Source organism: Lathamus discolor, chromosome 2 (assembly GCF_037157495.1).
Source record: "Lathamus discolor isolate bLatDis1 chromosome 2, bLatDis1.hap1, whole genome shotgun sequence".
Lineage (NCBI taxonomy): Eukaryota > Metazoa > Chordata > Aves > Psittaciformes > Psittacidae > Lathamus > Lathamus discolor.
In genome coordinates this window covers 62,201,178-62,215,308 of record NC_088885.1, presented here as the reverse complement: position 1 = coordinate 62,215,308, position 14,131 = coordinate 62,201,178, and the positions used below count along the sequence as shown (strand labels likewise).

General features: G+C 35.3%; 1 protein-coding gene across 7 annotated transcripts in view; it reads left to right on the top strand.

Annotated features, from left to right (window-relative positions):
- The window catches only part of ATP9B (ATPase phospholipid transporting 9B (putative)), a 158,000-nt gene that overhangs the window by 19,354 nt on the left and 124,515 nt on the right, over positions 1–14,131 (top strand). For all 7 annotated transcript variants that reach the window (XM_065667199.1, XM_065667195.1, XM_065667193.1 and 4 more), the window contains 3 exons: positions 4,828–4,978; positions 8,269–8,382; positions 12,033–12,141. In XM_065667199.1, the coding sequence (XP_065523271.1) occupies positions 4,828–4,978; positions 8,269–8,382; positions 12,033–12,141 (374 nt within the window). The remainder of the gene's footprint in view (positions 1–4,827; positions 4,979–8,268; positions 8,383–12,032; positions 12,142–14,131) is intronic.

Genomic DNA, 14,131 nt, shown 5'->3' with positions numbered 1-14,131 from the left:
AGAAAAAAAGCTTTCTGTGCATGTGTTGAATTTCTTTTAGGCAAGAACATTTGAAATGCTTAATTGAATAAATGTGGGGTTTTTTTTTGTTTTGGTTTTGTTGTTGGTTTGATTTTGATTTTTTGTTTGGGGTTTTTTGTGCTTTTTGGGTGTTTTTTTTTTTTTTTGTGTGTGGTTTTGTTTGTTTGGTTTTTTTTTTAATCCATAGCATAAGCTGTGGTTTTACATTAAATATTTCAGTAAAAACCAAAGTGTGCTTTCATCAGGTTACATCTTACATTCATCTTTAGGATATTTGCAGCTTGGAGAGTGCTATTCTGATTTATCTCTCAATGCTTATTTCGCACAAATTTAGTGAGTACAGAAAGCCCTTGCACAAAAATAGTTTCTGTATTGGGGAATGTTGATCTGAGAACAGACGAATTATGTGTTGGGTTTTGATAATGAGTTTCAAAAATATCAGGTAGACTTCATTGTTCTTAAAAATCTGAATTAATGTAGATTGATTAGAATTTTAAGACCAGCATCTCCACCACTTGTTCTTTCTGTGATGTAACAGTGATTACTCCTGAGACTTTAAATGGCAGAATCTAACTGATTTTTATGCTTTTAAGGCAGTAAAACTCATATGAACCATTACAATACTGACTTGGGCGTAACCTGTAATATTTCTATAATCTGGGTTTTTCTTGAGTGGTGTTAGCTCAGTCAGATCCCTTTTATCAAAGGTATCACTCTTGTTTCCCAGTCAGACGTCATTCTTGTGTCTGTACCGCTTGGCATTTGCTAAACTAATGGTCATTGGGGCATCTGTTTCAGCTTCTCTGTTGACCTGTAATGGAAAAGGTAGTTTCAAAGGGGAAACTCTGTGGCAAGGAAGGCAGTATAATTCAGTTGCTTTAGTCAGATGTTTAATTTTAGCAATAGAAAAATCCTTGGTGTCTGAAAAATTATTTTACAGAAGAGACTGTGCCTAGTCAAGTGTTCAGCCTGTTTACAGTTTAAATTCAAAAACTGAATTAAGCAATGCAAAATTTCCAAGGCTGTCAGGAAATTTCTGTCTATGGGCTTGGGGACAGAAGCTGTCATGCTTTTTCACTTTCCCAAGGGAAAAAAGTATCTTCCTTGGACCTTTTTAGCTATATATATGTCTCGATACTTCTCACTATACAGCTAAGCTGTCTCTTCCATTTGTACTGTCCTTTCTGCCCTGGAAGCTAATATGTTTAAAACTTTAATTTTGTGAGCAGTTTTATCAAGTGTAAATCTGATCAGGTGCCAAGTGGAATTGTTCAACCTTCTCCTGCAAGCATGCAGCCTGCCTTGTTTCAACTATTTTTATGGTCCTACAGATTTTAAAGATCAGGGGTAGATCTAACTGGAAATAGTTCCCTTTTTTATTCTGCATTAGTTTACAGCTGAATCAGTTTGTGGGCCCAGTTTACTCATGCAGTTGCATGAGTAGTGGCAGCACAAGAGAAAGGGCAAGAATCCACAACTTTGTTATGGGAGGTGGATGGTTCTAGCCATTTCAGCAGCAGCAGGATAGGTTCACAGCCATTAAACTGATTGTGGAACCATTTGTGGCATGCAAAGACCGCTGTTCATTTTGCTTTAAAGACAAATTCAAATAATAGTCAAGATAACTTGATTTTTCAGACCTGTCTGTTGCTAAATAACAGGGCTGAATTTTGAATGTTGAGTGAACACTGTTAAAATGTTTACAACAGAATAGTTCTTTATCACTATTAGAAAGGGGCAAAGTTGCTGAATGGACTTACATTCATAACAAAACCAAAATGCATGTTTACATGGACTCATACCCAATTGATGTCCATCCCACAATGAAGCTTCAGGGAGGAAATCTTAAGAATCCAGCATTTAAAATGAAGTGTTTTAAATTTCAGCTTGTGACTATTGGGATATTGGCATTTCGATAACGAAGTGAATGCTGCTGTGAGTGATTTTACTGTGGCGTAATTTCTAGTTTTCTTTAGAAGAGCCCACAACTTTGAATTCCATTTGGTCTTTGGCAGAATTAGTTTGTAATAGGCCTGGGATAATGTAGGCTACAGACAAGAATATTTTAAGTAGGACTGTGGTGGTGTAAGCTATCAGTCTTTCTTCCCTGCATATTTGTGTGTACCATAATTCTGTAGTTGTGGAAGAACAGAATAGGAAAGTACCTTAAGAGGCTGTCAAGTCAATTCCTTACTTGTACAGGATGAATTACACCCATCACTTTTGGCAGATCTTACCAGATCTTACAGACCTGCAGTAGGCACAATTCTAGCCTTCCCAAAGTGTTTCTTTCCAACCTAGTCTCTGGAACATTTATTGTCTGTGTCCTGTCCAGTCCTCTGCCCCCTAGCTTTAATTACCACAGTTGAAGTCCATCATGACTTAATCATGGTGGACCTAGAGGATAATTGTCCTTTTCCTCTTTGAATGTGTTACATACTTGAAACTGTATTAGGTCCATGCCCAGCCTTCTGTGAACAGCTCTATTTTGGTGTATCTATTAGACAAGCCTTCCCTGTGCTCTGTACCTGTAATTGTTGTTGCTCTTGTGCATGGCCTTTGTTTTCCCAGTAGGCTTGTTTGTTGAAATTTGGTATTCAAATGATATTGTAAGCCAACTGAGATACAGCTAGCACTGGATTGAGAAAAACAGATACATTCATGACTTGCTAGCAGTGTGCCTGTCCATGCTGACCAGATGTAAGCCTTTTTTTTTCCACGTTTATCATACTGCAGTAACTGAGTCCTCCTCTTCTGAGATGGCTCTGCCAACTTTTTCAATTCTGTTTTTACATGGTTGATTATTTCTTTGTAAGTGTCCTGTGCTGCACTTCTGCCTGTTGAATTGCATTCTGTCTCTTCAAGGCAGCTTTCCCAATCTGCAAAGACAGCTTTGAATTTTCATCTCCTCTTTGCATGGACTCCTGTCTCCTGGCTTTTTGTTGTCTGAAAAATTAAATACTCAATAATCAATAATGAGTTACATAGTAAGTTCTAGATAAAGCTTTGCAGAACTTCGCTGGAATTATTTTGGGTTTATTACAAGCTATTCTGCATTTATATTTCCAACGTCATCAGTTCCAACACTCTGTTCCTTTACTTCCCTTAGAGATATTTTGACAGATAAGTTTCATTAGAGACACAGAATCATAGAATGATTTGGGTTGGAAGGGACCTTTAAAGATTGTCAAATCCAACTGCCCCAGCCATGGCAGAGACATCATTAGAGCAGTGTTCTCAGAGCTCCAGGAGTCAAGAGAAGAACATGCACTCTCAAGCAGTAGTGCTTTCTCAAAGGGAAATTATTTCCATTTTAGAGGTTGCTCTTGACTTGTTAATACTGATGACCTTGTTTTCTTTCAGATGAACCTGTAGGTGTAAACCTACATACAAATAGGTTTACTCTAGAGTTCATCCGGGAAACTATGCTGAGGTGACTGTATCGGAATTTTCCCTTTCCCAGCAAAACCCTTTCTCTTAGTTTAAATACAATTTAAAAGAGCTGTTTAATTGTTGTTTTGTTTTTTTTTTTTTTATTTCTGCTTAAAAAATGTTGTCAGTATATTCTAAACCCTCACTAGAAAATGCTTGTCAGCTTCCTTCACTTTCAACTTCAGCTGCTGATGTAGCTGAAATCCACTGTGACCAGCTAGGTTTGTGCTTCGGCTGCAGTAGGTGCTCACTGAAGGCTCATCTGCTTCGTCTTCCTGACTCACTTGTGTAAAACAGACTCCCAACATGGTTAGGGCATCTTGCCCCCCAGTATTAAAAAATGTAGAGAAATTCTTCTTTAACATGCAGGGTTGTAAAACAGTATGGCAAACCCACTCATCTTTCCAAACCATCTGTACTCACCTGCATTAATAATCCACCCCTGTGGATAGTCCTAGCAATTCTTAGGCTGATTATGTTACGTGAGTTGAGTCACATCCAGATCGTTTCTTCTTTTACTCTTTTTAGTAAGTAGTCTGCTGAGCCTCAGTAGCATTCTGTTTGCCAGCCTTTTGTTCCTCCAATTCATCTCATCATTCCTGTGTCCTTGCCCAAATTGCAGTTGTTGGAAGGTGGCTGTGACCTCTTCCTGTCTATCTCATTGCTCATTGTGTAAAACCTCGAGTAGATTTGTAAGCTGGTTAGGCAGGGATGCACTTTGATTCTGCTGTGAGCTGAAGTTCACCACTGCAGGTGATCTGCATTTTCATAGGTTTGGGTTGGGATTTTTTTGGTTGAAAACATTTGACAGCATGGCATTAAGCATACTTCCTCTGTTATGCCTGCTACACAGGCAGTCTTACAGGGAAAAACAGGATTTACAAATTACGTGGTAATAGTATACAAAGCTATTGAAATGTTTCTAACTATTTAACAGAAGCCTTATTTCCTCTTCAGTCATAAGTGTAATTAGAGTTTCAGTTACACAAAATAAAGAGTATAGCCAAAGGACTGTAAGGTATGAGGGATGAGTTAATTATTTAACTGTAAGAGAATTTAGACGCTGCTAATGCAGACTTGTATTAAGTAGAATTTTTTGAACCTGTGTCAGGGCAAGGTGTAGTAAAACTTATAATTATTTTATTAGGATTTCCTGTAAAGAATGTGCAAGTGTTTATGTGTGTATATGTCTGACTGAGTTGAGTACTGTGTAATTGCCCTAAATATTACAGGTCAACATCATGCTTGCTTATTTAGATACGGTCAAAATTTTTAAGCCTGTTTTGCTTAGGTATTTGCCTCGAGGGTTCCAGGTTGGAAAGAGTAGTCACATATAGTAAATTTTTTAAAGTAAACATTTGTTTTTCTTTTCAGTTGTGCTGATTGGCTCATAAACCTTTGCCGAAGAAAGAAAGAGCTGAAGGCTCGCACAGTGTGGCTTGGGTGTCCTGAAAAGTGTGAAGAAAAATACCCCAAAAATGCCATAAAAAATCAAAAATACAACATCTTTACCTTTATACCTGGGGTAAGGCTGCTAACCATTTTTTGTTGTTGGGCTGACTGTATGTTCTGTAGTGAATTTTTTGACAACGCTGCAAAAAGATGTTTTTATTTGCTTGGAATCTTCTTTTTCTTTTAAAATTTACCTTGATGTCTTCAATTGAACTTGACAGTTGAGAGCAAGGCTTCTGTTTTACTAAACTGTTTTGTTTTCAAAGGGATATTTACTAAAGAAGTACAGTGTGTATGATTGAATGGTTGGAGTTCAGTGAAGCTTCAAAAATTTTAGATGGGTTTCCGTGCACTTTTTTATTTGTGATTTGTAATCCTCTTTTTTAAAAAGAAGCATTCTACACAGTCAGTTGTGAAAATACTATGAAGCATTTTGAAATAAATGAACAGTTGGAAATTGCAATGTATTCACATGGATTTTCTCATAGTCCCTGGCATTGAAAGCATAATAAATATTTTGAAGCAGACAACTCCTTAAAAGAAAGAAACACCCCAACTTTTCGATTTATATGACAACAAGTAAGGCCTGGTTTACTAAGCTAGTGCTTTTTAGAGTTGTATTTCTTACTGCAGTTTTAAAAATAGTGATTTCTTTTTGGTTTTGAAGCTTCAGTAGTTAAAACCTAAAAATGTATGCTGCTGTGGTATAATAAATTTTACTAAAATACTTTTATTCATTCTTTTACTGATACTGTCCAAGAGTCCTATGTTGTGTTGCAAAAACTGAATGGCTTCTAGATTTGAATACAGACATGCTTTGTCTTAATTTTTTTTATTTAAGTGATTATGCAGATTTATAAGAGTATTGATTCTATTCTTCTGCCTCTTTGGTCCAATGACTGACAGGTGCTTTCTAACACATTTCTTTATCAAGGCAAAAAAAAATTAATGGCTTCGTAATTAAGACTGATCTTCTGTCAAAAGAAATAAAATGTCACTTTTCACAGGCAGATAAAATATTCTCATCTGTATTGAACAAAGTAAATGTTTTCTTCCAAAGTTTAAATTATTAAATACACTGAAATTGGTTAAGCCACATATGATTTCCTAAAGGTCACAAAATTCATTAAGCATATAGTAAGCCATTGATTATTGTGACTGGAAATCTGCCGTGTAGATTACAAATCCTAAACTAGATTCATGTTGCCTATGGGGATCAGTCATAGCTTGCAAATACCTGTTGAGAGGGAAAATGTTTGTTCTTTTTTGATCTTTTGAAAATCTTGGTTTTTACGGTATGGGCAGAATCAGACTTTTGGTGGAGGTAGCTGGAAGCTCAGTAGTAACTTCAAAATGAAGTGAGATCCTAAATGTAAAGCCCAGTAGTTGGTGAAAATAAAATGGCTGTAAGTTTTAATTTTAGACATAAATTAACACTTTCAATTGATTAGAAATACTGTGTAGCAGTTTTTTTAATGCGGTTCCAGTAGGAATAATTTGTAGGGAGCATAGCTGTATTCATTCCACACCCATAGACATAACTAAATGGTAAATACTGACTCTAATGGTTTACCGTGGTTGAAATTTTCATCATGTGAAGCTTTGTCTCTGCTTAAATTGTATTTTTATTTTTTTTTAACATTGTAGCTGGCAGTGGATAATATTCAACAATTTCATATCAAAATACAAGTTTAAAATAATGTTTAGATCAACAGAACTGTATTTACTGGCTAAAAGAGCTGTAATATTTCCAAAATAAAATATGATTTCCTAACATTATGTAAAATGCTTACTGTTTCTACCTTTACACAGTTTGTTCAATTCCCATTTACTATTTCTTAGACATCTTGGTATAGCTGCTTAGGACTTTGGTGTAAATTTCCATAAAGAATATCTTTTGTGATCGGCTGCTTTTTAAGATTTCAGATTTTTTTCATCATCCTCCTGGAGGTGCCATATTAATCTGCCCTACTAAAGAAATATATCAAGTCTTTGAAGATTCAAAATTCTATAAAATGAACAATGTTCTTGAAATTGTAACTAAAGCAGTGTTGAGAACCTGCTGTTACTGAAGTACTGCTTTTAATTACCGAAAGAATCTCTGCATCTGTCATTCTTTTGGAATATTGCACACTATTCTGTGATAAGGTTACTGTGTCTTCGCTTAAAACTTGGACAGTTATCTTGGAGCTAAACCCAGACCTTTGATTTATTAATAAACATATTTTATGTGCCAATATTTATTTCAAACTAATCTTTTGAGAAATTTAATACTAAGCATTTCTTCTAAATTATCTCAAAACCCCCATGTTATTCTGTTACAGTGTTGGGTGTTTTTTTGTGGTAGTTTAAACTTTGCTTTTGTAAAGTTTGTCTTCCTATGGAAACTGAATACTACTGCCTTATTATCAGATTTCCTTATGATAGCCATTTGGAAAGAGAGCAGTGTCACTTCCTCTTACTGGATCTTTCCTGTAGCATTCATTTTATTTTCCTAAGTGACATTTATTCTTGACCAGTGGGTAGTTTCACTGTTTTTAAGAACAGTGGGAAATGGTGATTTTGAAGGAGTAAGGCTGACTTGATGTTAGCTTTTATCACTTTGAGAACCAGAAGGCTTCAGAAAGAAGGCAGATGAGCTGTAGAGCTTCCACTCCTGCAAGAGGAAAGACTTCAATTGCTGTGTTGAGAATAGAGTGCGCTGGGGGAAGGTGGTGCATGAAAGTAACAAGGAGCTCACAGTGATGCAGAGCATCATGGTGTAGCCTAGTCAATTTTTGATACTCTCTAGAAGTTCAAATAATACAGACTAGGATAATATTTTTGTAAACAGTTTCTGTTCACTTGATGACAATGATTTTTTTTTTTTTATTATTATTTAAGGCTGGGATATGAAATTCTTAGGACAAAAGGACATCATTAGCCAGATAGAGCAGCATTTAAGTATTGGTACTTAAGGAAAAAATAAGATTTACTTTTTGTGCTGTATTTTCAGGAAGAAATTTTTTTTCTTTGCACAGTGATCTTGATACATATTTAATATTAATAAAGATTGAGTTCACATAGTCCAGTGTTCAAAAATCTAAAAAAAAAAAAAAATTAGCAAACTGCTTCTTCAGAGTGAAGAAGCATTAGCATAAAATAATTTTTCCAACCAAAATTGCAGTATAATATTAAAAATACCTTGTAGTGCATGTAGTTTGATATAGAGCATATTATGCTATGTAATACTATCATAGTACCATACATGCCATGTAATGATTTTATATCTACTATCATGAAAAAGTGAATTTTATGTGCATTATGTGTGCAAATTTTAAGGCATTTATCTATTTTATGTTTGTTTTTTTTTTTTCATTTTAGGTTTTATATGAACAGTTCAAGTTTTTCTTGAATCTTTATTTTCTCGTCGTGTCCTGCTCACAGTTTGTCCCAGCATTGAAAATAGGCTACCTGTACACATACTGGGCTCCTCTGGTAAACGGAAAAATACTATTAACTAGAAGTTGTAACTTCAGATGAAAAGTTTATGTATACATACATTTCATAATTTTGCAACTGCTAAACTGTAGTGATTAAAGTATGTAACAGAAGTAAAATCCTTCCTCGAAATTATGGTATTTTACAGCAGATACTCCAGAAGCTGTTGTTGATAGCCCTCCCTTCCACCTGCCTGCCACACTCCTGCCCCACAGGCTGGATGCTGGTTATTGTTGACTGGCTAGGTCTGAGTGTGTAGCGCTCCTTTCTGGCTGCTGGTCACTTGAGAGGTTTAAAAACCAAACCAAATACCATCCAGCTAATAGACAACCATATTTAGTAACAAAGGTAATTTGTGTGTTACCTTTCTTTAAGTTTCTGGTTATTTGCTTGCTTCTTTATGTTTTCAGGCTACAATAGAATTGAAAGCATAATGTTTTTGCATTTCTTCTGTATCAGTTTTGATCGTGCCCTTTTTCACAAAAACTGAGATAAAATATTTAAGCCACAGGTAAAGCAGGAGAAAATTGCATCTTGACAATAAGGTATTTATTAAACATGTTTTTTTTCTAATCAATTGCCCTGCCAGTCACAGTAGTTTCCTTATTATGTGTCTTATTATTGAGCCCTCTGCAGTATTTTCTTGGGAAACTGTTCAAACCAGTTGCTTCTGACTCTGGTTTCCTAAGGTTTGAAAATTGTATTCTCTTTGGAAGAGGCCCTTTTGATAGTCCACCAGCTATATTCCCATGATTTAGAATTGTTTTCTTGTTTGTAACCAGATCATTACCTTCTCTTTAATCTTCTTTCTGGCCTCTCCACACCAGGTTTAAAAGCAAGGCAGGAAGAACAAATGCTTTATTTTCTAATTTAAAAAAGGTATTTTCCAGTAACATTTATTCTCAGTGGTATTCAAGAGGAACAGTGACATGCTGACTGCTTGAGTAAAGGTCATTCTTTAACAAGTCAATAGAGTAAATATTCTGGATTGATTTCATTGTTTTAATTGTTGCAACATGTGTCCTTTTAAGTATTGATAAATGGAGAGACTGTCCTGGAGGTTCTTCACACCTCTGTTTCCAGACAACTTTTGGCTTCTGGTGCAACAAAATAACACTTCCAAGACAGAAAGCTTGTTCAACAGTGGGATTTGAAATGGATATTTGCAAAGGTCTTTGTCACTGACACAGTAAGAAAAGCTGGAAGTCAGCTGTGTTTGGAAGCTGGTCTCTTCACAGTCAAGTTCTGTATACAGCTCTATACGCTAGTGGGGTAGTAAGGATAAAAATCACTTAGCATTTCAGCCTATCTTATCCCTGCCCAAATAAGGGAGAAAATTCTGTATTTTGCAAATAAATACATCTGTATAGAACTGATTATCTTATTCAAGGATATTTTGAATTTTTTTTCCCCCAGTTTTCACATGCAGCTTGAAAATACATCTTAAGTGCTAGTGCTTTTTTGCTAAACAACTTACTTGTTTCTTGAATAGCTTTTTTTTACTAATGATTAACCTCCAGATAAAGAGATTAATTGGACATTGTGTAAGGCTCAGTATGTATGATAAAAATATAAAACATTTGACTTGGACCCATTGGGCTGTCCTTGTTTAGCAGGTAAGTTTGGTTTTCTTTGAAGAGCATCTAACTGCTGATAAATTTTCATAATAATCAAGGGAGTGGGTTTTTTGGTTTTGGGGTTTTTTGGCGGGGGGGGTTGGGGGTGTTTTTAGTTTTTTTTGGTTTCTATTTGGTGATATGCAAGGTTTTTTTTTTTGTTTGGTTTTGTTTGGGGGGTTGATTTGTTTGTGTTGGAGTTTTCTGTTGTGCTTGGTTTTTACTTCAACAGTTTTTACAACAAACAGCATAATATGCTTACATCAAGTGCTGGAGTTCTTCAAGCAGGACTTTACTGGTTTGTTGTTTGCACAGTAGGGAATGGACTTCTCATTTCAAGTCCAACATACAAAGGATGTAAAGCTTACAAGTTTGTAGGCAGTATCCTAAATATGCTTAACTGATTACAGTTAAAGATGAGAGGGTTTTTTGTAAGATTGGCTTCACAATATCAGCTTCCCTTTGGAAGAGTATCAAGTTCCTTTGAGCAAATGAGGGAAAGGGAAATGTATTGAGTTGTTCTCGTAGTCACAGTCAGCTGTACTGGGCTGCTAGGCAAGATGCGGTGACCACTACAGGAAATTCTTGCAATTAACACCTTAGATTCTGTGCTTAGATTACTGTCTAGTTAATGAGATAAATGTTTTATATATTTATCATGCATACTGAGCCTTACCCAATATCCAATTAATCTTTTTTTTACCTGGAGGCTAATCCTGTGCAAATGGCAGGTATGTTTGAAGGTGCTTCAGGAGTGGTTTTTTTGATGCTGCTAAAATACCTGTTCTGCCAAGGCTTGTGAAAATGCTGCTGCCAGAAAAGGGCAAAACCCTGCTGCTCATTCAGTTATGCCCTAAGAGTGAAAATTAATGCATTTTGCAAAGGTACTTTTTTGTTCTGTGTAGATCTTATGCAAGTGGTGTAGCTAATGTAAACCTGAACAAACAGGAGGCGTTCAAGGTTGCAAGAGAGTAAGCTTTGGAATTTTGGGCTGGAACTTCAAAATAGCCCTTGCTATTGAAAAAGCAAATTTTAGTCAAAACTTTTTTAGGAATACTTTACACCTTCACTTCTTTCTTACCCTTAAGAGTTTAGGGGAAGGTTCGCAATCTATTGGACTTCTGCAAGAAAAGTGTAATGACATAAATTATCTATAGAAAGAATGTATAGGTGGGTGTCTGAAGCTAGGTAGATATTCTAGAACCTTATCTGTTGGAGGACTTGTGAATATTTGAATTTTTAGCCATCTTACTTATTAATAAGGTACCTTTACTGTTGAAAATTTGACTTCCCTTCACTGTTGGAGAAAGAGTGAGCACTTGCATTTAAGAAGTCAGAAGACCGTATGTGAAGAGAGGTGTAGGAAGGGAAAGGGGAAACTCGTACGTGCTTACCCCTGAACTGTTCTCTATTTTTAGCTTACCATCTTTTGAGGCCAGAGACCATATTAACTGCATGTAGCACACTGCTCATCCAGCAGAAGCTGCAGTGGCAGCAATGAAAGTAGCAGCCAAAGCATTTAGATACTTAGTTCTTGTGAACAAGCCTCCTTTTTCTTTGTGACTATTTGTGACCTATGGTAAATAAGTACGTTTAAGATGGCAAAATTACATAAAGTAGCCATCCATTTACCTTTTAATTTCTGTCTGTTAGGAATAAGGCAGTGACCTCAATGTTAGAATTGAAGACTTAAATGTTTTTGTAAAGCCTGAAAAATTGTGGAAGATATATTTATTGAGCTATAAAAGCTGTCTTTAGTTCATCCAAAGCATTTTAAATTTTACATTTCAAATTGTATCTAAAGTATGCATCTTTGGTGATGTAGTTATTCTAATTATAACTTCTAATACAAGTTCTATGAGTTATTATAACTGTTTTTCTTCAAGTTTAACAGATTGAAGAAAGCACCAAAATCCAAATTAAAAAAAATAATTCTAAGTGCATGTTCTTACTCTGTGTATTGTTTCTACTTGCGTATTTCTATTCTAGCAATTTTGAGAACTCTGAATTGCATAATTATATCTTTAACAGGGATTTGTTTTGACGGTCACAGTGGTACGGGAAGCTGTTGATGAATTTCGACGTTACAAGAGAGACAAGGAAATGAACTCACAGTTATATAGCAAGCTGACAGTACGAGGTGAGCAAAACAGCTTGTATAAGTGCTGAAATATTTCATCTTGTATATACATTTGAAGACTTTCAGTTCCAAAAAATAACCAGGAGTCTCAAGCTGCACTATTCAGAATGAAACTGATACTGAGCTAAAATGCCTGATTTCCCTCAGATAAATACGACTGGTAAACATCACCTGTTTATGAAGTGTTGTAAATCTTGTTTTTTATAAAGGAAAGATATACACATATAATTATATATATATATATGTATGTATGTTTTTAAGCATTCTGCTGTTTAGTACCATTACTTCAAAGTGCAGTTCTACTCTGAAATTGATACCTAAAAGTAACTTGGCAATACTGTCAGCTGCGTCTCAAGTGTAAATAGGAAATAAGGAATCAGTAACTAAGAAATACAATCTAATTAAAATTCACTAGAGCCTTTCAAACTTGGTGGGTGTATTTGTGTTTAAGAAAAGGGCGATGTATTGTGAGTCAACTTCAGTACCAAAAATATTGATTGTAATTTTGCATATAATTTGAAATCTGTATGATCATGCAGTAGGAACAACTACTTTTCTTTCCAGAAATTAATAAAAGGAGAGGTCAGTTATGCCTTTTTTTAGCATCAAAACCTTTAAGTTTTTCACAAAGACTTTTAAGGAAATGAAGCACTTCAGCTGTGAAGTGACAATCAAATTTGGTACAATATTGTAAATTTTAAATGTGAGCACAAGAGAAAAACTGTGTACCCCTCCAGTTTCATGTTGTTTAGCATATTTTGCTGTTTAGATTCTGAACAGAATACTACGTAGGTTATTTGTTATTTTTTGGCATCTGTTATCACGTCTAATGAATAACCTTAAAAAACAACATGACCTTGCTATTACACTCAAAAGTTATTTTGCTACAATATCCTAGGAAGTATATGTTAAGGATTTTCCTTGGCATAAAAGCCCTAGAAAATGGGAAGCTGTTATGGAATGTGAAGTGGTGTCTCAAGCATATAGAGTATATGACATACATTGTGCCAAGTATAAATTCTGCTTACTAATTCCTAACGTAAATTTCACGGCACTTTTAGTATGTCTTAGTGAATATTTTCTGAGAGTCAGTGGGAAGAGTAATCTCAGCAGATCTCAGTTTCTTAATTAGAAGCTAAACGCTTGGTGTAGCTCTGGATAATACTTTCTCCAGAAAAAATGCATTAAAAGCTTGTAATGGAAGACAAGTATATTCTGACTGAAATCTTACCAATTTTTTTAAGTAATTGGAAGGTAAGTAAACAGGCAACAGTCTCTTTACTTACGACATAACCTAGCAACTGAGAGGAATTTATACTGCTTCTTTGCAGTATGGAGGCTGGCATTGCTTTCTGGAGTTTGAAGGGAGCAACTATTTGCCTATTGTTCTTCCCTTTCTTGTCAGCCTGAAATAGCTTTAGCAACATTTAGACATACTACTGGAGAAATTTGCAAGTGGGGATAGTTATCATCTGTTTAAGACAAGTGGTTGCATTGCTGGCCTCCAGATCTTTACAGTCTTTAATACAATCTGTAAAGAAATGGACTTTTAATGGCTTTTCTTTCAAATTTGTAATTTAACCAGCTAGTTGGTTTATTCATTTTTTTAGATCTGTTATGGTAGGCTATTTAACACTCATCCTTGAAATAGACAGTGCAATCCCACCCTATCCAGTAGTAGTGTTAGTAATCTAGAATTCTTAGTTCTGGAAACGCATACATAGCTTATCGTTACCAGTGTGATGTAAATGTCAAGACTGACATTTGCTGTTTAAAGAGCTAAGTTGTGTGCCTTTTGCTGCTTTTTTCACTTGTTTAGAGTCAATATTGGAGTTTCTGGTAAATTGTTAGGTGTTTAAGTAGAAGTTTTTGAATCCTCATATCTTCTTTCCTAATTCATGAAATATTTTGTGAGGTTATGTGTGTTTGAGAAACTTTTCCTTTTGTAGCTTCTTCTAGAAATAAGGAAGTTGTCAAAGTTCAATTTGGT